Source organism: Xenopus laevis, chromosome 8L (assembly GCF_017654675.1).
Source record: "Xenopus laevis strain J_2021 chromosome 8L, Xenopus_laevis_v10.1, whole genome shotgun sequence".
NCBI lineage: Eukaryota > Metazoa > Chordata > Amphibia > Anura > Pipidae > Xenopus > Xenopus laevis.
The window spans coordinates 101,957,515-101,983,783 of NC_054385.1; the positions used below are offsets into that span (position 1 = coordinate 101,957,515).

At 39.1% G+C, this 26,269-nt stretch overlaps 1 protein-coding gene across 2 annotated transcripts; it reads left to right on the forward strand.

Moving 5' to 3' along the window:
- On the forward strand, positions 1-13,005 carry exd2.L (exonuclease 3'-5' domain containing 2). Of its 2 annotated transcripts, none has more exon segments than NM_001089745.1 (10): positions 1-11; positions 1,309-1,672; positions 2,856-3,112; positions 3,788-3,914; positions 4,573-4,662; positions 8,748-9,034; positions 9,330-9,436; positions 10,075-10,210; positions 10,292-10,648; positions 12,175-13,005. In NM_001089745.1, coding segments are annotated over 9 exon segments (1,929 nt in total). In that variant the 5' UTR covers positions 1-11; positions 1,309-1,321; the 3' UTR covers positions 12,392-13,005.
- The last annotated feature ends 13,264 nt before the right edge of the window (positions 13,006-26,269 follow it).

Here is a 26,269-nt window from a genome sequence, read left to right on the forward strand (position 1 = left end):
AGAGAAAGGAAGTAGGTAACACTGCTTGGAACGCTGGAGTGCGTGCCAGCAGAGTGTGTGTGTTTGGTTACCGCAGTTGCCTGGGTTTGTAGTATGGGGTGTTTAGTGCTCTTGCAAGAGTGTGCATATCCAGCGTGTTAAATGTGTTGTAGTTTCACCCCCAAACCCGGGTAATAAGTAAGTTTAATTCAGCAGCAGTTATTATACACCCCATTATATTACTGGAGTCAAGCTATCAGGCTGTTTGTGCTGAAACCGAACATTTCATGTTTTTCAAATTGCTGCAGTGGTTCTTAAGACGGCTCTACAATTCTATTTTATTTTGTTAAAGTGTAGTATGATAAACTCGTTCTGAATACCCTAATGTATCTTTATGCAGACCTTTTCTATTTCTGCCCATAGCCCTTCTATTTATTAATCATTAAGGCCCAGTTATTAAGCTCAGAATAGGCATATGCTTTACTAACTTGAGGCTAATTGGCCTCAATTAGGGTCACAAGTGGTGTAGTAATTGTACACTTGTTGACCTATCAGCAAATTACTTGCATTGATACATGCTCCTAGTAATGCTCACCATGTCTGCTCTAGGGTTGCCATCTTTTCTAGAAAAAAATTAGGGATGCACCAAATCCAGGATTCGGTTCGGGATTCTGCCTTTTTCAGCAGGATTTGGATTCGGCCCATAATTTGCATATGCAAATTAGGATTCAGCCGCATCTTTCCCTAAAAAAAATACCAGCCATCCTATAATTTTTATGGTTTTTCCCTATAATTAACATTGCAATCATGCAACATTTTTACCGGCCAGGTGGCAACCTTAGTCTGCTCTCATGAACAATATATAAGTCCATGTGTTTACCATTGAGATCTCTGGAACTACAGTCCGCCTACAAATGATGGTAGTTCCAGTATTCCACTAGTGGGTTAAGTCAGTAGGCACTAGTGACTTATTCCAAGCAAATCATACGCTGATGTTGTTGTTCATGTCACATGGCTGAAGTGACTCGTTTTAAAAACAAATATAGGATAAAGTAAACTATGAATTGTGGTTAAAAAGGGAAATGTGGCATAATTCAGTGTTATGTGTGCAACCCTGTGTTTCACAATCTGCTTTTAAAGGAGTCAAATTACCAGTGTAAGAAATCTTAAATTGGAGGAAATGGTATAGTTATACATTTATAATTCATATGTCAAACATTCCTTATTAATATTGTATTCTACTTTTTACAGAAATATATGCTCTGTCTGCTTTTCCATAAATTAGTAAAACAATACTAAAGACACGTGTTTGCATTTTCCTCCTGCTAGGTGCCTCTAAAAAATGCCCAAACACGCTGGGCTAACTCTTGGTGTTGCATCATTGGTGGGTACAACAGTGGGGTTTCTTGTCCTTTGGAAGTTTCTTAAAAATCGCAGGAGACGGCTTTGCTCTGCTGTAGATCACAGAGATACAGTTGTTCTAGATGCCACTGGGCATGATACTGACAAGCAGTGTACATTAACAAAACTGAAAGAAACGCCCAAGATAGAATCTGATGGCATTTCTGTGGTCGAGAAGATACTTGTGGCAGACACTGAAATAGTCTCTAAAGCCGATGAATGGGAGACTGTGTGGCTTTTGCTAAAGAAAGATCTTGATGTTTATCCTGTACTCGGCATGGATTGTGAATGGGTAAGTGTTCCACAGTTTTAATTGTTTATGTGGTAGTTTAAACTATCTTTCAGTATGATGCAGATAGTGAACTTCTGAGACAATCTGCAATTGGTCTTTATTTTTTATTAGCTTTTGTTAAGCAGCACTCTGGTTTGGAATTTTAGCATCCATCTGGTTGTTAGGGTCCAGTTTACCCTAGCAACCAGGCAGTAGTTTGATTGAACGACTGGTACAGGTATGGGACCTATTATCCAGAATGCTTGGGTCCTGGGGCTTTCCAGAAAACTGATCTTTCAATAGTTTGGATCTTCACACCTTAAGACTACGAGAAAATCATGTAAACATAAAATAAACCAAATAAGCTGGATTCATCATATTTCAGTTTGGATCAAGTACAAGCAACGATTTTATTATTACAGAGAAAAAGGAAATCATTTTTAAAAATGTGGATTATTTGATTATAATGGAGTCTATGGGAGGTTGCCTTTCCGTAATTCGTAACTTTCTGTATAAACAGGTTTCCAGATAATGGATCCCATACCTGTATATGAAACAGAGAGTGCCTTAATAAAAATATAAGTAATAAAAAGTGACTTCCTCGCAGAGTTGTAGTTTTCATGTCTGTCTTTGTCAGTGACCCCCAACACATTTTAAAATACAAGATGGGAAGAGGCAGAAAAGGAAGGCAAATAATTTAAAAAGACCAATTGAAAGTTTGCAAAGAATGACATTCTAAAACATAATAGAAAGTTAATTGAAGGGTGAATTATGACTTAAAGGCAAATTTCAGAACAGATGATTGCTAAAGTTTTTATTTCAACTTCAGAAGAGTAGCAAAGATAAAAGCGTAAGATATTGCCGTAGAATGCTTCCTGTTGTAGACTGTGAAATCATTATGATTTTTCTATACACCTAGTGACTGCTATTGCAGAAAATGATAGGGAAATTGTGACCATTCTCACTTTTGGTTCTTCATGACAGAAAGCAATGCAGTTTCCTGTTGTGACATAGCTGTTAAAAGTCAGCGTTAAAATTGCTCTTGTTTAGCAAAGCCTTTTTTTGTAACCGTGTTGCATGATGTTGGTTTTCCATAATCTGGTTATATTTACTTATTGTGTATAGTAAACTTTTAAACACTTTGGAGTTTTTAATTTCTTGGTAATCTGACGTTACATTAACCAAATTATGTCTTCATGTTTAGGTATCTGTAGATGAAAAAGCCAGTTCTGTGTCTCTTCTGCAGATGGCTTCTTTCAGTGGATTTTGTGTCCTGGTTCGTTTGCCTCAACTGACAAGTTCAGGATGCACTATTCCAAAGACCCTACTTGAACTTTTGGCAAACAGCAGTGTTCTAAAGGTTGGAGTGGGATGCTGGGAAGACTCCTCTAAATTGTTGAATGATTATGGCCTTTCTGTGAAAGGATGTGTAGATATCCGATACCTGGCAATGAGACATAGGTTGGTATATCACCAGGGTTGTAAGGAAGAATTATACTGCCTGTCAGCTGCTGCTGGGCTACAGGGTTATTTAATGTGTCGCTGTGGAAGTTGTAACTCAAAAGTATCTCTGGGTTGGCTACCGCTAGAGATTGAGATTAAGGTTCGAGTTGTGTTTTCCAAGAAAATTCAAGTTTTTGAGTTGTTTTTTTTAATCACATTTTCGAGTTAAATAACTCACGTTTTTTTTTTTAATTTTATTTTACAAACTCAACATTTTTAAGATTAATAGTTTTTTGTATTTGAGTTTTTTCTTAAATAAGAAACCATTCAAGGTATAAAAGACTCTTCACATTCGACCTTGATAAATAACCCCACAATATGTTTGCATAACTGAGGAAAACATAAGTATTAAACAATAAGTTGCCAATAGTTCTTAAAATGTTTTTATTAGTATTGTTTTTTATTTTTTAAAGATTATACAAATGTATATTAAATCACTGGGCAGCTGAAACACGTTTTTGATTTTGATCAAATTTTCATTTAAGATTTAGTTTTGTTTTGTCCAGATTCTGTTGAATTTGTTTTTGGCAAAATATATATTTTACTTTTGTTTACAATGGCCGTAAAATCGCATAGCTTCATTACTAAATGGAAATCTTTATGACAGTGTATAATTTTTATCCTCCCCAACAGGAGAGATATTCTCCAGAACACGCTGAGCCTGAAGTCTCTCTCAGAAACTATTTTATCATTTCCTTTGGACAAATCTTTTCAGCTTAGATGCAGTAACTGGGATGTTGAAGAGTTAACTCAGGATCAGGTGAGACTCTTTACTTTTATGATGTAGCCTTTGCAGGATAGGAAAGCATAGGGTGAGCAGTTGGTGATGATCAGCTGTAGCCTTAGACAGCTGATAGGACTTGACTATTCAGTCTGCCCATAGTTCTATCTTCTATCAGAGCCCACTGAGCATGTGAGTGTCGCAGACACTTTCCCAAGATGGTGACACCCTGTGAAATGTTTGAAGTTCTAATTAGTTGCTGTGGGTAATTATAATGGTGCCGTTTACTTTCTGTTTTGTAATTTACCCCTATAGGTTGCTATAACAAACTACAGTCAAACTCCAGCTTTGCATACCCCCCAGTTTACATTTTCCTAGATTTTACAATTTTGTGTTTACAGTCCCTTCATGTACTAATGCATTTAATGGGAGCATTCCTGGATTTTCTTTCCCCGCATTTACATAATTTTGTACCATTTTCCTTAAACACCAATGTTTGTCCCCTCTAAATGTTAAATGTTTTTGCATTTAAAGATTTGTTTTGTAGTTTCCACAATGGCTTATTTGGCTATATGAGAAAACAGCGTGTCAATTGAGATGGATGGGATATTTCAATTCAGCCAGATGTCTCTTTACCAACTGAAAGCACTGTACAACTGCATGTTTACTATAGATACAATTTGCATCTGTTCCTCAGGCAAAAGTCTCATCCATCCAGCCAGATATGCAGACCCGCAGTAGAACATGCTCAGAGTCACACTCCTTGTTTCAATATCCCAGTGCAAAGGTAACAGCCCCATAATCTTGTGCGTTCCATTTCTTCTAATGAACTGGATATTATTCACCCTTTTCTCTGCAAAGTGAACATTCAGTTTTGTGTCTTGTCTGAGCCTCTATTCATGGACAAGTTATTATTGTAATGCTCCAAAAAAGCCTTGGTGTGTGACAGTTTAATGAGGATGTGGAGGCATAACTGTAGTACATCTTCAATGTATGATGCACTGCTGGGGTCACTCTGGGCTATCTGTTTCACCATTGAGGCACTATGTGATAACACTTGAGTTCAACCTTGGCTATGTGATGCACTTTTGTGGTTATTTTGACCTATGTGTTGCACTCTTCAGCTTTGTAATTTTGTGGTGCTAGAATTTCTGCTGTTGACTGTCACTTAAGTTTGGTATATAAAACCATAAAAAATTGACTGAAAGAAAATAACAGCAAAAAGTTATTTCTTAATCTTTTTTTTTTTTTTTTTTAAATGTACCAACAAGCATATCAGTTTTGCAATGCACCTGCAATAAGGAATTAATTAATTTTATATAGTCATGAAGAAGTTTTGAGTATTGGCAAAATCTGTACTTTAGTAGGCTGGTGTGGCATTGGTGCTTCCCACCTCCAGTCTAATGGCCTAAGTATTTTGCCATGGCCAAGTGGCACTTGAAAGGTCCTATTGCCTGAATATTCTAACATCCTGCTTGGAGGGCACTACATATAATCATCCCAGGTCTTGTTAAAGATTGCAACCTCCTTCTGTGCTCTGCTTCTTTAGTTTCCGTTGGAATAGGTGATCCAGGTAGTTGATGCCTTGTACTCATTTGCAAAGGGCCATTACAACTTTGTTTAGAAAATCTGGGTAATTGTCCGGAGGGGACCATGATGTGGTAGTTTGTCTGTTGATTTGGGATTATTTGGGGATATCTTGCTAGCAGTATCTGTCAGTTAATAATAGACTACACAAGAGTTATGGAATTAAGTAGTGCAGCTCACTTTTCTTTTTACATACCATAAATGGCTTTCCTTATCCTGGGTGACCCCAGGATCCTCAAAGCACAAATACAATAATCAACATTATAGCATCGTTGATGACGGGTAATCCAGTGTGGCTTAATATGACCACTGGCTAGCATAGGTTTGTACCTATACGCCTCTCCAGGATGCAGTGGACAGGTTGAAATTACTCGCCTGTAGGAAGTTCCTGCTGTTAAGTTTGGCTGAGTCCTGGGACAAAGCCTGCAAGTCACGTTTGTCTGAACTTGAGGGCTAGTAAAGTACCTGACTTTGTCTATCATAATCATTATGTCAGTGGGACCTAGGATGGTGGTTGCAAACTTCAAGGGAGATGGATTTGGGTGGCAATAACTATGGCAATTACATTTTGCAGAAAATAAAATTGGTGGTATAGGAGAACAGCATATGGACAATCTATATGGAGTAATTATATTTATACCCTCTCCTTTAAGATGAGTAATTGTTAAAAAATTGACTAAACTACAACAGAATGATCCCCATAAACAAAACGCTAGTCTCTTTATCTTACCCACCACAGTGTGCTTTTTTTACTTTCTTTAATGAAAATGAAAAAGAAACCTATCTCCAATATACTTTAATTTAAAAAAATGTGTACCGTTTTTTTATATAAATTCTCCCTTCATTTACTGCTGTGGATAGGAATTGTCTGATGGTCCCTAACTGCTGAGCAGGGAAACAATCATACTTATGAACAGCATGGGGAGCCCCCACCTTACTTCCCAGTTTATGACGATCCATAAATGGCTTTCCTTATCCTGGGTGACCCCAGGATCCTCAAAGCACAAATACAATAATCAACATTATAGCATCGTTGATGACGGGTAATCCAGTGTGGCTTAATATGACCACTGGCTAGCATAGGTTTGTACCTATACGCCTCTCCAGGATGCAGTGGACAGGTTGAAATTACTCGCCTGTAGGAAGTCCCTTCAGTTCCTGCTGAAGCAGCCCAGACCACACTGAACATGTGCACAGTCTTAGTCTTGCAAAGATGTTTAACAAAGTTACAAGATGGTGAGCCCCTGTAGCCAACTTTGAAAGCAAAAATGATTTGTTTGATAAGGCTTGTGGTGCAGTAAGTTCATGTTTATATTTAGTATACAAAATACAGCATTTCTAGCCTTATTCTATTTTAGACTTTACATGCCCTTTAAGAGGCAACAGCACAGAGGCTGTGGATGCAGAACCGAAATATTGTTGGAAGGTGATCGTTGAGTGATGGGTAATACAACTAATGTAAATCATTTTGTCACATTTACCAGAAGTGGTAATTTTTTTTAACATGAGTTCAATGGGGTTTAGGCTGAACATCTTTACCTATTATTCTTACTTGCAAAAATCTGCTTTTTATCGGTTCTTGAACTAAACCAGAAGATTGAGTTCTTTATATTTGGTCTTTGTGAGTATAATCAATGCTCTGGGAATCTAATTCCCAAATATGGAGTAGCTTTAATCTCCCTTTTTCGCTCAAACTAAAATGTGTTCAGCACAAGCCATATTCATTGCATACAAAGACATAACAGAGCCTGTTAAGGGGACTTGCACAGTAAAAAGTGTTAGGATGTTTATACATTTATAAAATCCATTGATCTTTCAGAGTAGCATATGGCCATCCTTTGCGAATGTCAGAAAAGACATTCAACAATACACAACTCTAATACACAATACACAACTCTAAAGTCCACTTATAGATTGGATGAGCGATAAACTTAAATCATGGGCTGATATCCCGGTCAGACCTAAAAGGCGGATATACACCTGGCAAGTATTGCCAAACTTCTTAATGACTTTCAAATTTTACAAAATCCTACTTCTAAAGAGTAAATACAATTTTCCACCAACTAATATGGTCACACTCCAAGCCCAGATTGAAGCTAGAAAAATGAATGCGCCCAAAAACGGAAGTCTGTAATGGCTCTTCCAGACATCTAACTTTACTATCTGGTGGCACAGTTGGGGCATTTAGCTACCTGATTAGAAAAATCAAACCACAAGTCCCTCATTCTCTCTGGGCCCAGCCAATACTATAAGCTGGATTCTGGATATGAGTATGGTTTATGGCTAGCAAGCTTACTGAAACCTCAGACACTGACCCTCTCACTCCACTATGGAATAATCCATAATTGCTAAACTAGGGTGGGTGAAAATGGTACTACACTACCCATAAGTATAACAGGCTCTCACTTTCTACCCCCCCCCCCCCGTTTCAGGAGTACCTCAATAAAGGCTATACCAAAGGAGGCAGGAGGTGCAGAAAGCTATACAACTAGTATCCCCTAACAATAGGCTGCACCTAATTCAGATATACATTTTCTATAGGGCACATTATACCCCAGTAAAATTGCACCATATCCATGCTGATATTTCAGATGTGTGTGTATAAGGTGTGTCTTAGAGAAGGGGACCTTTATTCACATGATCGGGAGCTGTAGCAAGATTATGCAATACTGGGGAGAAACTGTGTCAACATTGAAATCAATGATGCAGGTTATGTTACAAAGAACCTCCAATTTTAGCGGTGTTCCAAGGCCTAAGTGCACCAGACAGCTGGAGCTTTTGTTCCAGATACCTTTGAATGGGGTTGGGTTCAGCCTGAATGATGGTTAGGATGCAATTTGGGGAGGTTGCCTATTTGTTCTCCTATACATCTTAAAGCCAAATTAAGTGAGATTTGGAGTAAAGGCCTGTTTGCTGCTATGTTTACTCTTTGTACAACAAGACAAATCATTCAAATCTGGAATTTTCAATATTAGAAACTGTGTGCCATAGGTCTTTAAAGCATTTGTAGTCCAAATCCATTTAACATTGTCTGTTGGCGGCCGTATTCCAGAGCATATATTTCTTTTATTTTGGGTTGTGGTAGTGAAAGGGACTTATCTTGTTCTGGTTTTACAACGGTATCTGTAACTGTATCTATCAATTTCATATGCAAGGAGGCAAGTATCAGGTCCACTTTAGGTTAGGTAGCTTTTAGTGATGGCTTTCAGGTACAGTTTGCTATATTGGGTAGTGTGTTTTTTTTTATTTTTTTCATTGTTTGTATAATTATGCCTGTTTTTGCAGGTTTTGTATGCTGCCAGAGATGCTCAGGTATCTGTTGCCCTTTTCCTGCACCTTCTTGGGTTCTTCTCGGCTGATTTGCCCTGCCCATGGGAACCGTTGTTGGGAAAATGCCAAGGACTAATAGATATTCCCTTTAAAGGAAAAGGGAATGGTATTTCGAATGGTGAAGTGAGTGGATCCTTAAAACAGAGGAAAGAGAAAGCTGGTGATCAGTCAACACAAAACTCTCAAGACAGCGATCCCCGCAGAAACAAAAGGAAGCAACTGGGTGTGGGATATTCTGCAAGGTAAGTAAGGCATGGTAATATGTTCTATTACAGCTCAGTAGGCTATAGAATAAGGGTTTCCTGCTCAACCATGCATAATACTCGTTGTTATGCGGCCTGCCAACAGTCTTACTTGCCTTTTCCCCTATATCCTCGCTGTACAGTATGCCCCTTGGGATTCTCTGGTGGTAGCTAACGGGCAGACTACTGCAGTCACTGGCCTTGGTCACTTCAATGACCCGATAATGAAAATCTGAATTTAAGATGCATACAGTTAAAAACCCAAAGTCAAACAGAAATAATTTTTTACCTGCAGAAAGTCACCTTTGTATGATAACTGCTTCCTGCATGCCCCTGATGGACAACCGCTGTGTACCTGTGATAGGAAAAAAGCTCAGTGGTATTTGGATAAAGGCATCGGAGGTAAGAACATATATTTTCATATTTACCTGTCCATAGGCAGCTGTGCAGTAATATGGGCATAGATTGTCCTAGTAACCCATCAACATGTTTTTTTCTTTATTGTAAATGCTCTATAGCTGTTTTTTCTAGTATTACAACATAAGCACCTTAAAGGAACCATCTCTAAAAATGCCCCAGTAGCTCCCCGTTTTCTTTTCTGCACATGCTTGATTATTTGTGACTTATTTAGCTTCTCAACAGCTGCTAAGAGCCTGTGAGCACTGAGCATGTGAGTGGCGTAGACACTTTCCAAGATGGTGACCCCCTGAGACAAGTTTGAAGTCCTGGATTATTGCTGATATTGACAAGCTGAAAGTTTAGGCTGGTGCAATAAGTTCAGTATATAATATATGGCATTTTTAGCCATATTAATTTTTAGGGTTAAGTCTCCTTTAACCTTTAGGATGTTGGTCACAAACTAAGAGCAGCCCGCTGGCTTACTGAGAGGCTGTTAGGTTGTAACTGACCTATGAGGATGCTGCCCACTGCTGCAGGTACATAAACACTCTAGGATGTCAGTCATAGCTGAAGAGCTGTCATCTGGATCACTGTTTGTACATTTCTTATGAGTTCCCTGATCATATGGTTCTTTGCTCTAGACCTGGTGAGCGCCATTCCTTTCATTGTGAAGCTGCGATTTGAGCCGTCTGGCCGCCCAGAGTCCAACGCAGATTATTACTTAACGATTAAGGAGAACCTCTGTGTCGTATGTGGAAAGAGGGAGTCCTACATACGGTAATGCACAGTCTAGGACGCAGAACTCTTTCTGTGTCACATAGTCATTATTACCTCTGTCTTTATTGTTTGTTTCTGTAGGAAGAACATTGTGCCCCATGAGTACCGACGTCACTTTCCTGTTCAAATGAAGGATCACAACTCTCACGATGTGCTTCTCCTCTGCACTTCTTGCCACGCTGTGTCTAATTACTATGATTCCAACTTGAAACAGAAGCTGGCTGAGGAGTTCAATGCCCCTATTGGCTGCGAAGAAGGTGTTCGCCTGCTAGAAGATCCTATACGCCGCCAGGTGCGCTCTGCAGCTAGAGCTCTTCTAAATGTTGCAAATCTACCAAAGTGCCGCAAGGAGGAGCTGATCAGTGAAATCAAAGCTTTTTATAATATGGAGGATGTCACTGAAGAGACTATAAAAGAGGCTGCTGGTCTGGAAACCAGGTGAGGCAAATGCTTCCATTAACATGATCCAATGTAACTGATTAATTATTCATAGATGTACAAAAAAATTTGCCCCCTGCCCTTGAACTGGAACAGTGCCTGGCACACTAACTTTTTATAAACCTTTGTACAGGGTAACAGGCCTGAGGGTTGATGCCCATCATGATATGGTCTATTTTTCTAATTAGCATTGTGCTTACAGCTTTTTCTGTGTTTGAATAGCTCAATTACTAAGCAATAAATTCCACCAATAAGTGTTAAATATTTTTAGTCATGAATTTGCTTTATTTAGAATTTCTCTTATTCATCGATATATGTTCTGGATTCTGCCACTAGAGGGAACATTCCATAAATACTAATGGCAGAGAATACGTTCTGCTAAAAGCCTTGGAAAATACGCAAGATTTCCGTGGGAAAAAGGCCCTCATAGCATTTTGATACTTCCTTCCACATAAACAAAAATACCTTGCAGCAGTTTGTTTTCATAGACTCTTTAAAGGGGTGGTTCACCTTCAAGTTATCTTTTAATATGTTATAGAATGGCCAATTATAAGCAACTTTTCAATTGGTCTTTTTCGTTAGTCGTTTTTTTAATTATTTGACTTCTTCTGAGACCTAGCTTATGTGTTTGCAGTACTAAAGTGCTGATGACCCTTTATGTTCCTGTACATTTCCTATTTCAGTATCAAATGACAGGCAATGTTAAAATAAAAAAATTAGGAGCTCTATGGTATTATATGGTGGGCATATCTTGTTAAAGGAACTAGAAAAAAAGGTGATGAGGCGATAAAGCTGTAAAAATCAAGAGGTCTTATGAAAAACTACTACCCAGCAAACGTTTAGTCTCACTTGGCAAAGATAAAGAAGATGATATAAAACAGTGTTATAGCCATATTGTCTTTTAGGGTTTAGCCCCTCCCTTGAAGGTGAGGGACTAAACCCTAAAAAAACAATGGCCATAAATGGTATGTTTTATAACAGTATTGATCCATGCCTTCAATGTTGTCCATAGCACCTCCTCATCTTGGATTTTGTTAGCCAATTTTATGCATGTCCATGGCAATACATGTTTAATGTGCTCGTGGCTGCTGTTGAGTTAAGCTTAGGGATCGTTGAAAATCAACACATTATCATAAAGTCAGGTTACATCTCTCATAGACGCAGATGCTACTTCATGCTATTCAAGAATGAATTATGATGCAGAATGCACTGGTTTCTCTGCTGCTATATAATGTGGATATGCATTGGTTTGCATCCTTGTGTCGTGAGTTTTATATTGTGTAGATTTATTGTGAGTCGGCTCTTAATGCAAAGCAGTTGATTGCAGCCCAGAGCATGATGTGCTCCGAATTGGCAGAAAAGAAGATTGAGAGTGAACAGTAGCTTTTTCAGCAGGATAGATCTTAACCTATAAAGGGCTTAGGTGGCTTAGGCTGGTACAGTGATTCTTGGCTTAGGTTTAATTTTTCCTTTAGCTTTTTTTTCCAGTTCTTTGAATTCACTTGCAACCTTTCTCTTAACTGCAGGCTATTCAATGAGACCTATACTCCACATGGACTGAAAGTGGTGCAAACGTTTGCCCTGGGTGGCCTGAGGCCTCTAATGGAGCTTGAGAAGCGGTGGCGGCAGCACTTCCTTGACACCATGCATCCCAAGCATCTTCCTCAGCAGTGGTCTGTGGACCATAACCACAGCAAGCTTCTCAAAAAATATGGTGATGATCTTGTTGTCCAACTCTGCTAGCACGGCAGGAGTTTCAAATTTGGACTTCTTATTGGGCCGGGGCTGTAGATTATATGAGTTTTACCAGAACAGTGTAGGACCTTTTATTTAACCCCATTAACATGGGATGAAGTATGATTTGCCTTTTAATTTTGCCCTTTAAATTCAAATACCTATATTTATATTCCGCTTTAAACTGTTTTGGTTTCAGCTTGACACCTCCTGTAGAACCTGAGGTTCACATTTTTGCTATGGAATTCTTAAGAGTCTTACTTTGTACGGGGAGACATCTCCATACAACTCTGAGCCTGCTGCCCATACACTATATAGCACATAAGGCACAATTCCTTGCCATTCGTGTGCGTGAAATGACTGAGCTATGAGAGTGCGTCCATTAAACAGGAAATCTAGGGATCCTTGTATAGCATTTCTTGATTTTTCCTGTTTATCGTACACGGTTATTTTTAGTTGGATTTCCTCCCATCTGACCCTTTTTAACTTATTTAATTATCTTTGTGGGGAGAAATCTAATTTTTGATTCGAAGACGCCTCTCGCATGAAATGCATGAAAAAAGTAAAAAAAATGGCAACTTTAACTGTAATTTATTTTGAATAAAGAAGAAAGTAATTTGTAACTTGTGGCTTTCTGTTAAATGGTCACTGTCCATCTGGGTTGAATGCACCATCTAAGGATTTCTTTTTACAGGACATAAACAGATGATCCGGTTTTGTGATGATTACAGACTGTACACCCTGTGGTCATTCATATGCAGTGTTTGCTCCTTTCCACTGCTGCAGCCATGACATTGCCATAACCCACACAATAAGTGTTTGTCATACATCCATACCTTAAAATATATATTTTCCATCTGGGATAAGTTTTTTTTTTTTTTTTTTTTTTTTTTTTTTATATATATGGTAGAGTTTGACCAAAATGGTTTGAGTATCTAGGGAAGCTATTCCAGAAACCCAAATGACGGTAAGACTTGTTTTTGTAGTTCAGCTGATAACAAACTAGCCAGGGGGCAGCCCTACTTGCACTTGATGGGTGAGTCAAGTTACACTGCTCTGCAGAACTAGCCCATCAAAAACACTTTTCTTTCTTCTATAATTGATGTAACTCCTTTCCTTCACATTTAAACACTTTTTTGGTTTGACACACATACAAGTTTTTTTTTTTTTTTTTTCCTGGAAATGTATAAACTTCCAATCCTTAAACTGCCATTTCACAGAATAGTTGCACTCCACGCAGGTCCGGACTGAGAATTAAAATAGACCCTGGCATTTCAGGTAAACAATGGCCCAATCAGCCCACACAGAGGCCCAAACAGCCCCCACCAGCCCACTAAATACTGACTTTCTATGGCACCTTATAGCAGCCACTCTGGCATTTGCCAGAACCCACAGATTGCCAGTCCGGACCTGACACCACGTGTAAGGCACATCATGCCAAATCTATACCTCAAATCACAAGCCTACATGGCTCTAGACACAAGTGAATATCTAATCCTCCTTGCCGTTTCATTCCACCCACAATTTATGCACATCTGCTCCAGTGAATACATTCTGCCTTTCATCAAGCCTCTACCTGCACAATAAAGCCATAGATTTGCATTGTACCCCGGCCCCCTAACACATACACCCTGCTCTTCCAGTAACTATTGCAGTACTCCATTCGAATTTAACCATGCACCTTTCCAATCTCTCTAGTTGTTTTACACTTACATATAACAATGCCCCTCTCTAATCTTTATGACTGTATACCACTTACATACAACCATTTACCTCCTTCTGTCCTGTGGCTGTACTCCACTCACATACAATCATGTGCACCTCTTTGTCCTGCACTGCATACATCCAGGCTCCTCTCCAATCTCTATGCGCTATGCTCACATATAACCATGCACCTCTATAATTTCTATGGCTGTACTCTACTCACATACAGCCATGCACCTCTCTTTTCTATGGCTGTACTCCACTCACACATACCCATACACTTCTCTGTGGTTGTATTTCACTTACATACAGTCAAGCACTTCTCTAAACCCTATGGCTGTACTCCACTCACCTACAACCATGTATCTCTGTCTGTCCTATGGTTGTACTCCACTCACATAAAAACCTAAACCTCTCCAATGTATATGGGTGAACTTCAGTCACGTACAACCAGGCTCCTCTCTATGCCCTATGGCTGTACTCCACTAACATAAAGCTGTACAACTCTCTGATCAGTGATTGCATTCCACTTACGTGTAATCATTCATCTCTTAAGTCCCTATGGTTGTACTTCCCTACAACCATGTTCATCTGCAGTCCTTATGACTATATGCTACTGGCTTACAACCATACTCTCTTGTACTCTGCTTTACTCACAACTGTCTAATCCCCAAAATTCCATCATTCACTTCACCATCTCTCCAGTTTTTTTTGTTTTTTTTATTATTTGAAGTTATCATGACATGACAATCAAAAAAGATGCAAGAAAGTATAACATCTGCTCAGCCGCAAATTTTACATGTCTAAGTACGTTACGCCATTCTACACAGAACATTTTCAGTATCCGATCATATCTCATAGTCTCGCAAGCGTAGGCTCGGATAACAGCATTGGTCCTAGAGGCTCCCATTAAGTAAATCCTGCCCTGCTCAAGATAGTTCAATGTAATGCTATACATGCAGCTGGCTTGAAGGTGGGGAGGGAGAAACAGACGCTAGAAGGGGGGGAAAGAAGGAAGGGGGGAAGAAAGGTTAAGAAGAGAGACAGGTATCATAGCTACAATGCATATTTACCAAATGACAACTGAATTCCCACAGTGTTCAAGTAGTTCCAGAGTCGGGGGAATGTGAGTCAGATTGGGTATCCTCCAAGTATCGGGTACACGGGTCAGTTTTTTGTTTTTAATAAGTTTTTTTCCCTTTAAAATATGACTAATACTCAACTTTTAATGAATGGAAACTTTACCCAAAAAAACCTTTTTAACAATATTTTATCATCTGTGTATGTGTATCATCATATTTGTATGTGAGCGTAGGTTACATTTTCATAAATTCAGACATAAATTCCTCTCTACACTGACAAGCAAACTTAAAATTGTCTGTGGAAACGACTACATAATGCGAGCGTGGCAGCTCACATTTATGCAAAGAAAATTGCCTGTGCGCTTACTCTAGGTCTATCTTTCTAAGAACACATGACTAAATAGCAGATCTCTTTTGTGACAGAATTTCAGGAGCAATGGAACAAGTATTGTAAGGTTTGACGTTTTTTAAATAAACTTATTTTTTTATTTTTGTGTTTTAAATTAAAAAGAAAGGTCTGTTTTAATGGACACTAAAACATACAACTTTGTTATATTTATAACCCCCCCCCCAAAAAAAATGCTGACTTTTATTCCAATATACATTAATTATAGATTTTTATAAAGTAAATGTAATTGCAACTTAAACAAATGTCTGTCTCTTGTTGTTCTTTGTACTGCGGGTTCTGGCTTTTAAAACAACAACATTCTCTTCAACCCCTAGAAATGGTCTTCCTGCATGTACAGTGAGGACTAATTTGGCCAATGAAATGGGGGCAGAGAGGAAGCAATTTTAAGGTCTGAAAATAAAACTCATGCTCCTATCTCTTACCCTTTTTTCCATACTGTATTACATTAAGATTTTTATTTCCCTTTTATATTAATCTTTGGGGTTAGCTCTGGCTTGGTGTAATTCTACATTAAATAAACTGAGATATTATCTGCTGCCAGTCTTCTACAGTATATATTAATTAGACACATGCTTATTAGTTCTTTTACAATACTGAGTGTTATTTTTTCTTCTATTGGCTTTAATGGTCTAATTCCTCAGTGATTCCTGTATTGGCCAGAAGATGGCACCATCAACTAAGATCAAAGGGCAGGGTTTATGAAACTAAGAAGGGGTTTGGAAACTCAAATTTAGGGGTGTAAATACAGGTAATGCTGGGACCCATGGGCACATGTACCTAATTGGTTACCATTAGATGTTAAGGAAAAATGCAATATAAAGTAGGCAGCCCTCCATTATATTCATAGTGCTTGTGATATGAGGCCTGGAATAAGAAACATATGGCATTGTGAAGCATGAAAGTAGAGTGCAACCAGCAATGTTTCCTCAAACTTATTGGCTGTTTGCTCAAAAATGCTATTTTGGGCACACGTTTAAATCCATATACCTATAGAAGAATGAGCAAACCACTTAGAAGGAATATTGGCAACAAGTAGTATAAATATTAGTGGGCAGCGACACAAAGTTCACATCGGTGAACAGCTTGGGCCCAAACAAGCATGGTTCCTGCAAATTTTATGGACCAGCAAACATTTGATTGGTTGCTGTGTATATGGATCAAGTGTAATAATTTTGCAACATTAATTTCATTGCCCCCTTTATGTGTTCTCTTATGTCGATTTTAATTATGTTGCAAAAGTCATACAAATCTTAGAAAACAAACTACAACAGAGGTAGGTAACAAGGAGGCATTTTTGATAGCAAAAGAGATATGAGCTAGCATCTGGATATTATAAATTCTGTTTTACCAATTGAGTTGGATCCAGTCTTCCATGCTACTTTAAGTTCCTCAATCCTTATGTGCTTGTTGAATTCTTCACCTCCCTTAGGTGTTCCAGATCCCTATTTAGTAACCTCCAGTTGGTGTAAATATAGTAGTTGTCATTACTGTTGAATAAGGGTGCTGGGTACCTTTAAGCATTAGAATTTTGCAGAGATTCCAGGATAGAAATACAGGTATGGATCTGTTATCCAGAAAGCTCTGAATTATGGAAAGATCATCTCCCATAGGGGCAAATTCACTAAACGACGAAGCGCCTAACGCTATCGTGAATGCCCCAACGTAGCGCAGTTTCGGTAATTCGCCGATTCACTAACGGACGCTGGCGTAAATTCGCTAGTGTTACTTCGCACCCTTACACCTTGCGAATTTGCGCAGCGGATGTAACTACGCAAATTCACTGACGCGCGAATTATTCTGAACGCTACCTTTTACGCCAGACTTCCTTTTCCACCTCAGACCAGGAGAAGTGCAATAGAGTAGATAGGGATTGCTTCAAAAAAAGTTAAAAAGTCCCAAAAAAGGCTGGCGTTTTTTCATTTTTTTATGGGTGAAAGGCTGAAAAAGATCGAAATTTTTTTTGGGGCTACCCTCCTTCCCCCCTACATTTACTAACTCATGGCAACTTAACTATAAAGTGGGCACATGTGTAGGGCAAAATAAAAATTTTATTTGCTGTTTTGAAGGTTTCCCAGGCTTGTGTAGTGCTGCCACATATACCTCCATTGTAACTTGAATTTGGCGTCGTATGCAAATTAAGCATCGCTAGCGAAACTTTGCTTTGCTTGGCAAATTAACGCTAGTGCAACTTCGCAACCTTATGCTTCCCCTGAGCACAACTTCGGATTTTAGTGAATTTGCGCAGCGCTGGCGAAAATACGCCTGGCGAAGTGCAGCGAAGCGGAGGCTGGCGCAACAACGAATCTTAGTGAATGTCCCACATAGTCTCCATTTTATCCAAAGTTTTTTAAAATTATTTTTTTTCCTCTGTAATAATAAAACAGTACCTTGTTCTTGATCCCAACTAAGATATAATTAATCATTATTGGCAATGAAACCTACCTATTGAGTTTATTAAATGCTTACATGATTTTCTGGCAGACTTAAGGTATGAAGATCCAAATTATGGAAAGATCTGTTATCCAGAAAACCCCAGGTCCCAAGCATTCTGGATAACCGGTCCCATAACTGTATTTAAATCTTTGTGGCTGGACAAAAGAAGACCAAATGCGAGCCAAACTTTGTGTTCAGTACACAGGCTGAACAAATGGATATTATTTGATTTGGCTATACGTGGCCACAAAAAAGTAGATCTTCTACCACTGCAGATAGGCAAACAAAAGGGAAGGGCCGCACTAGCTCACCGCTCTCCCCTCTAATCAGGTGCACAGTCAGACAGTGACCCCACTGTGTATACGACAAGACATTCGACGGCAGACGGCACTTCTGAAAAAAGAGGGTTTATTGGAAATCCAATAATTTTTTTTCAGAAGTGCCGTCTGCCGTCGAATGTCTTGTCTTCTACCACTGCACCCACCAAGAAAGTGTACCGCTAACATCAGATTAGATTTTTCTCCCTGAACAGACTGACTCTGATCATAAATTGTGGCAGTATAATGTGTCTGACAATGCCTCGTGCACTATACATGCCCAGGGAGTCAATCAGTATGGTCAAAGCTGATCAAATTGGCCAACATAATCAATATGACCTTACTTTCTCTATTTTGTTTTCATTCTTCCTGGTTCTCATTTCCCTGTTCTTTTTATTTCTTGAAAGGAACAGCAGCAAATAACCTATCCCATCACTAAAACATTTTGATATGTGAATAATTTTCCCTCTGACCCTGCTGATTGTGTCCCTTTAAGTACAGTCATGCCTTTCTGCTGTTGAGACCTATCAGGTGCAGTCTAGAAATATGCCATCAGTTGCAGCTGAAGGCATAGTATATCCATTACGATATAAATAGCACTGCTTGGGAAAAATCCAAGATGGTCTGAAATACTGCAGTTTCTAATCAGTCGGAATTGTAAAAAGAATGCGGTTGAAAACAGGTGAATTCTAAAACATTATTTTTGTGTTTTTTTTCCCTTTTATTGCCATTCAAAACTAGAGTTGTACACCTCTGAGTTAACTTGCGTAATGTAAAGAGTAATATTCTCCGACAATATGTATTTTTTATTTGCATTTTTTAAAATGATTTCACTTTCTGTTCAGCAATTCTCCAGTTTGGAATTTCAGCGGTTATCTGGTTGCTAGGATCCAAATTACCTTGGCAACCAGGAAGTGCTTTGAATAAGAGACTGGTATATGACTAGGAGAGGACCTGAATCGATAAATAAGTAATAAAAGGTAGCAATAACAAAAAATTGTAGCCTCACAGAGCAATAGTTGTTTGGCTGCTGTGGTCACTGACCCTCATTTGAAAGTTGAAAAGAGTCAGGAGAAGAAGGTAAATAATTAAAAACTACAAAAAATAAATATTTAATGCAGACCAATTGAAATGTTCCTTAGAACTGGCCATTCTATAACATACTAGAATTTAAAACCACATTATCTATTTTCTTGATTGGTATGTATACTTTTTCTCTTGGTTCCTGGGAGTTCATTCAAGTAAGTCGTATTGGATATTAGTGATTCGCACACGCAGAAAGATGAGGTTGGCTACATGACTACTGTAATTACAGGAGTTCCTGTATATATTATATGTATATAATAAGTGCCTAAGTGCAATGGGTGTACCCTGGATATACTACAAGTATGGGACCTGTTATCCAGAATGCTCGGGACCTGGGGTGTTCTGGTTAACGGATCTTTCCGTAATTTAGATCTGCATACCTTAAGTCTACTAGAAAATCATTTAAATAAACACAATAGGCTGGTTTTGCTCCCAATATGGATTAATTATATCTTAGTTTGGATCACGTACAAGCTAATGTTTTATTATTATAGAGAAAAAGTGAATCCTTTTTAAAAATGTGGATTATTTTATTATAATGGAGTCTACAGTATGGGAGATGTTCATTCTGTAATTTGGAACTTTCTGGATAGCGGGTTTCTGGATAAGGGATCCCATACCTGTATAAAGTTTTTGCCCAGTGATGTCTGGTCATACGAAGCCTTTGGGGCTATTTCACCTCATTTTAACCCCAGGCAAGGCTCAGTAATATTCAGAAAAACTCCATGCATAGACGCACACAACAGGCTAAACATGAACAAGACACAAGGTCAGTGTTGTCTGCGGGACAGTGTCCTCAATCACAGCTGCTATGCTGCCTCTGTTCCAGTCAATATACCTAAACATGATCAGTAGCAAATAATGGGGCTTTTGCCTTGGCTAGCCATGAATGGACGTATTGTCTGCAGCTAGAATGCCCTCCAGAATAAAACTCCATTCCATTCCTTTACCCTTCAGTGCCCAGTGCTTTGTAACTCAACACATTACAATGTACACTTTCAATTCTGTGACAGGTTCAATCCTTTGGTTCCACAGATGCCAACAGAGGCACAGAATATTATGCTTACTCCACAAGTAAGGAAAACATTCTAACTAGTGTTTTACTTCTAGTAGAAAAAGCATTGACGCCTTCAGTCTCATAGTACCACCTACCGTTCCAGGTGCATAAGGTCAGAGGGTCACCCCTAAGTAAATACCACTCCTAAATTCCCATTTGTTCGCTAGATGCCACCGTGCCGAAAAGACATAATGAATAAATAATCACTGCTAGACAATTGTACAGCAGGTAGTCCCTGGTAGACAAAGCCCTTTTCCTAAAGTCTAAAAACATACATGTGTAAAGGTGTTTAAAAACAGCATGGGGAACAACTTTTGGTCCCAAATGTATTTTTAAAGCAACTTATAGAACATGAGGTCTTGTACACATATATTCCTTTGTGTTTCCCAACATTATTCATCATCATCATGATCATCAGTTATTTATTTAGTGCTGTCATATTTACAGAGATTGTTCATCATTCAGTCACTGTCCCAATGGAGCTTACAATTTATCACACACACAAATCAATTATATAACAAGCCAATTGACCTGTCGGTATGTTTCTGGAGTGTGGGAGGAAACTGGAGTTCTCAGAGGAAACCCAAGCAGACATGGGGAAAACATACACACTCCTTGCAGATAGGATTGTCACCTTTTCTGGAAAAAAATACCAGCCTTTATATATATATTTATCTTTTTTTCCCTATTAATAACATTGGGATCAACCATCATTTTTACCGGCCAGGCAGGTAAAATACCAGCCAGGTGGCAACCCTACTTACTGGCTAGCTAGGGCAGAATTGAACTCATGGCCCTAGTGTTATAAGACAATAGTATTTACATGAAACACAGGGGAAGTCTTGGTCTAAAGTCCCCTTTACTGAGTTAACCAGGTTTAACTGCAAGTTTCCAGTACTATTTACTGCTCTCCTGATATTTTTAAACAGTTTGTAATGTGACTCCAGAGACCTGTAGACGGGGAAGTGAATCCTGAAAATAACAGCTTTTATATACTGCAAATATTTCACAAATTTAAATAAATGATCGTTCATGGCACAATTGTTTATAAGGGCTTTTTTGTAATAATCTATGCTCCAATACAAGGATCGGCACACCTTATGAGATCTTAAAATTATTATTATAAATTAGTATTATTGAAGTAATGGTACAATCGTATAATGATTGTGCAATAAAGGAGGCACAGAGGAGGCAGTTATCAGGATACACAATTCATTGATCAGATTATTGCCAGGCATCTTATTCTTCACCAGTTACCAGAATGGAGCACTATTGGTAATAAAGTCCCCAAGGTAAAAGAAACTGAATGCATTGTTTGAGTGAAGGTTAAGGTGAAGCTTTTAGTACCACTCACAGATGGAGCATTATTACAAATAATTCTGTGCAGCTGGGATATCTGCAGTGTGAGAATTTTGCCATGATCTATCCCAATGATTGAAATGCATAAAATGTATATATGCCATAATATAACAACATGCTATAATTCTGCAGAAAGAAACACTATTGCTAATAAAGTCACCAGGGTAAACTGAATTGAATACAGAGTTTAGACATTCTGTATATTTGTACCACTCAGAGATAAAGCACAGGGTACTGAGAATAATCCCAATGCAATTTTGGAATATCCATACTCCAAAGTACAACAACCATGCCTTGATCTGTCCCACTGATTTAGGTGGAAAAGTCTACATTCTGATATATAAGCGTGTTTTCAACGATGGATAACATAAAAGGGATGTAAATTAATTAAAATTACCTTTTTTAGGCCTGCCAATATCATCTAGCACTTGAATGTGTTCACTAGTGAGTCCTTGCCACACTGAAAGATGATGGTTTTGTGTGATTGTAAGGACTGTATATCATTCTAATGAACAGAGTATAAAGGATATATATACTCGGTCCATTTATGGATCTGTCTGACTGTATGGTCCACAGATTTGTGAGTCAGAGCACACATGATTTGAAAACACTGTCAGGTTTATCTGGCCTGTTCTTTTTGAAAATAGCTTTCTGCAAAATACATACTGAAGGGATTTAAGAATCCCAGTACTGTTCCCAGCCTATTCATTTTTCATCAGATCTCTCCTTTACAGTGAGGGTCTGCTAATCCCAAGGGTAGATTTCTGAAAGGACAAAGGAAGAGATTAGAAGGAGAATTTGAGAGGCAGTGTGTTCGCTGGCTTTATGCATAAATATATAGATGTGAGAATCCTGCACGTTGATTTGTTGATGGGCAAAGAAGAAAGGGAAATCAGAATTCTAAGATGCGTTCTAAAAATTGAGATGCTGGACATGGAGTGAGGGAACAGAAGGCTGCTAAACTGACAGGAAGGAAATAGCGCGAGCTTCAACATATTAAATAACTGATGACATGTATATGGATTAAGGCCCCTCCAGCTGCTCTGAATTGTAATTCCCAACATTACCAGCCAGATCTAATTTGTTCATTACAAGAAAATAGCTGGTAAACTGCTGTCTGCTAAACTGCTTGCTAAGAGGTCATGATAACAATGCCTATATCTCTCAGACGATTAACAAAATACTTTCGGATAAAGAGCAAACAACATTAGGGATGATTATGCCTAATTTAATTATGGGTGGAAATGTGCCAGTTTTAGGGCAAGGCATGGAGGGAATTTGTCCTAGGACCCCAATATAACACAAACCTGTTAGGGGGTTTAAGTATGTCAACAACGCGTGGGGGTTCTTGATTCGTGCAATTTCTATTCCTTTCCTGCATCGCCAATGTTTTTTTTATCATGCACTGAGCACAATGCGGCGTGGATAGGGAAAGAAGCATGGCTACCAATCACAATACTGTGTGCAAAAGGATAAAAGGTAGGCCTTGAAATGGGTTTTACCATAGAAGGATCACCGGCACACAGGAGTTCAGTTAAGCAGGGCAAGCCCTTGCAATTTTAATGAATGCAGTGCAACGTTTCGGGGCCCCCGAAACGTTGCACTGCATTCATTAAAATTGCAAGGGCTTGCCCTGCTTAACTAAACTCCTGTGTGCCGGTGATCCTTCTATGTACCTTGACTGGGTGGCTGCCGATTCCCCCATCACTGAGCACCAGGAAACTCTGCTGGGGTATGTGAGGTGTGCAGTTTTTCCAATTTGGCATGGGTTTAACCATCCAAAATATTTATGAGTAGCACATAATCTGATGAGGGGTCCACAGCCGTTTTTACCCATGAGCCACATTCAAATGTAAAAATAGTTGAGAAACAGAAGCAGTGGCTGAACTATAGAGGAAGCAGTCACCGCAATTGCAGGTGGGGGGTGGAGGTGGATTGCGGGTCTGCTTCCTCTATAGCTACACTAATTGTGCGCACACTTTAGTCTGCCCGCTGCGGCCAGGCACCGATGCATGAGTGGACGAGGGCTGGATAGGTTTCTAAGCAAAGATTTTTTTGCAGGGAGGGCCCTATGCCCTCTCGTTATGCACCGGAACATAAGCATAAAAAATGCTGCAGAATGCAGAATAAGAGCTGTGATTAGCCTTGTGGTAGTCACTATGTGGACTGCCAGCCTGCAGGAAGATTTGTTTGGCGTATCACCAGTTTTTTATGCAACCAAAACTTGCCTCTGAGTCAGGTCCAGGTCCCTGGAAGCAAGGGGGTTGGGGAGCAACATGTTGCTTGTGAGCCACTGGTTGGGAATCACTGCTCTATATGGTACAAGTAACTGATAGATTTAGCCTCCCTATACAGAAAGAGCCAGAGGCATATAGGGGTTAACCCCACTAATTCAATGTAATCCCTTTAAAGTGGCCATATCTAAGCACTCATCTGCAAAGAGAAGTCGACCAGAAATATGCTGGCGGTCCAGGAAATCCGTTGGCACAGCTGGTAAAGGGTGGAGGCAACGGAGCAACAGGGATCAGTTTTCTGTAAAAGCAGAAGCCTCAGGTGGGCTATGAAAGTTTTTACAGTTATGCACCTTCTAAGGGCTTGCTTTTTTCTTGGCTACTTATAAAGAATACACACTGTACAAGCTGCCTTTGCTTCTCAAAATGTATTGTTTGGGTTTATTAACCTTTAATATTGCTGACATTTTCTGCAGCGATTGTCCATTATTCTGTGCCCCAGCGAAGCTCACAATCTAAGTTCCTTATCACATTCATAAAACACACATAAGGGTGAGATGTGGGAGGAAACTTCACTTGTGACTTCTGACATCCTTCTAGATTACAGAATGGGGTACGTGATCCCTTATTGTATATGAGCGGCAGTGTATCAGCAATATGTCTATATTTGATATCTGAAAAAATTGACTTTTTTTCTGTCCTCTTGCTTTTATTCCGGTGATATGACTTCAATCAAACTGACATCTTGTATCAAACATATTCAGTATATTGTCCTCCGGGTGAAGTTGGACTACGACCCTGGAAGCCTTCACCTGCCAGAATATGCTGCAAGGCACAAATACTTTATAATATATAAGTAATTTTGCAACCGTCAGAAGAAGCAGGGAGTTGTAGCATTGCAACAGGTTTCCTTTTTATAGCCTAAATTTTAGCTAGATGTACCCTAATATTTAATAAGTGATTAATGCCAGAACTCTGGATTTCCCTTAAAATATTTAAGCAATAATATAAATGGAATACTACATACAATACAGTATACAACACCTCTTACTGGAGAGCTTCTGCCTTCCTTCCTCTCCCATGATACCTAATGACTTGATTACTGCCTCTCCAAATTATTGCTCAATATCCAAACCTGGCTGATATCATACTGTATATTAAAAAGAACAACAACAAAAAAAGAAAGACAATAATCAGAATAGTAAAAATAGCACAAAGGGAGGTTGGGGAATTGTTTAGGCTACTGCTGTGCTGGAATCATTCTACTTGCAGCAGTAGGTGAAGGAATATTTGCATGAGTGGCTTGTGATCTTTATGTATCCAGAGTGTTAACATTGATAGTTTTTGCACTTTTAGTTTTGATATGCACCCAAAAAAAAGAACAATTTCTATATGTATCTTGGGAAGAGGCAGTCAGAAAAAATGGCACCAGTGGGGTGGTTGTGGTACAAAGAACACAGAGACAAAATAAGAGGACATAAGATAGCTGGTCCACCTTTCCTTCCAAATTGCCTATGAAGCCCATACTAGTGTAAATGCCTGTATTAATCAGAGATTGACCATGATAAGACAACCATTGGTGAGGGTAAAATGTCATTAACAAACCTGTCCCTTCCCTAATATTTACAATCTGCTTGTATGCCTCCCTTTTTAAACTGAACTGAACAAGGGCCCCTTGGCTTTAAAAGAAATGTTTCAATGTCCCTTATATATTGATAATGGGTTGAGTGCAGAGGACCTCTTGTATTTGTCTATATAAAGTTACTTCTTTCCATCCATCCTACCCATGGAAAGCATCTGCACCCATCAATGTACAACTTAAGGTGGCCATACACGGGCCAATAAAAGCTGCCAACAGACTGAGTCCGACGGGCTTCCCTGATCAATATCTGCCCTATGTCGATCGGACAGGACTAGAAATTCCGTTGGATCGCAGCCTCATCTGTTCATTACCCTTTGTTACGATCCAATCGTTGGGCCCTAGGGTATAGATCCGCTCATTAGGCGACATTGCCAGGCGAGCGGATCTCTCAGTGTATGGCCACCTTAAGGCTGCCAACTGGCCACATGATCCTTGATGTCAGTATTAGGAAAGCATATGTACACTTCTCCCTTAGTGCCACTTTTTCAGACCCACTTCATCCTATCCCTGTGTTCCCCTACAATCTGAATATATACCACCACTTTCTTAGTTCCACTTCCACCCATC

Excerpts from the sequence above, each read along its gene's own strand:
- exd2.L (XM_018228750.2), top strand. The coding sequence starts at position 1,322 with ATGCCCAAACACGCTGGGCTAACTCTTGGTGTTGCATCATTGGTGGGT. Across the intron at positions 1,673-2,855 it reads TCGGCATGGATTGTGAATGG|GTATCTGTAGATGAAAAAGC; the intron begins GTAAGTGTTCCA and ends CTTCATGTTTAG. Across the intron at positions 3,915-4,572 it reads AAGAGTTAACTCAGGATCAG|GCAAAAGTCTCATCCATCCA; the intron begins GTGAGACTCTTT and ends TCTGTTCCTCAG.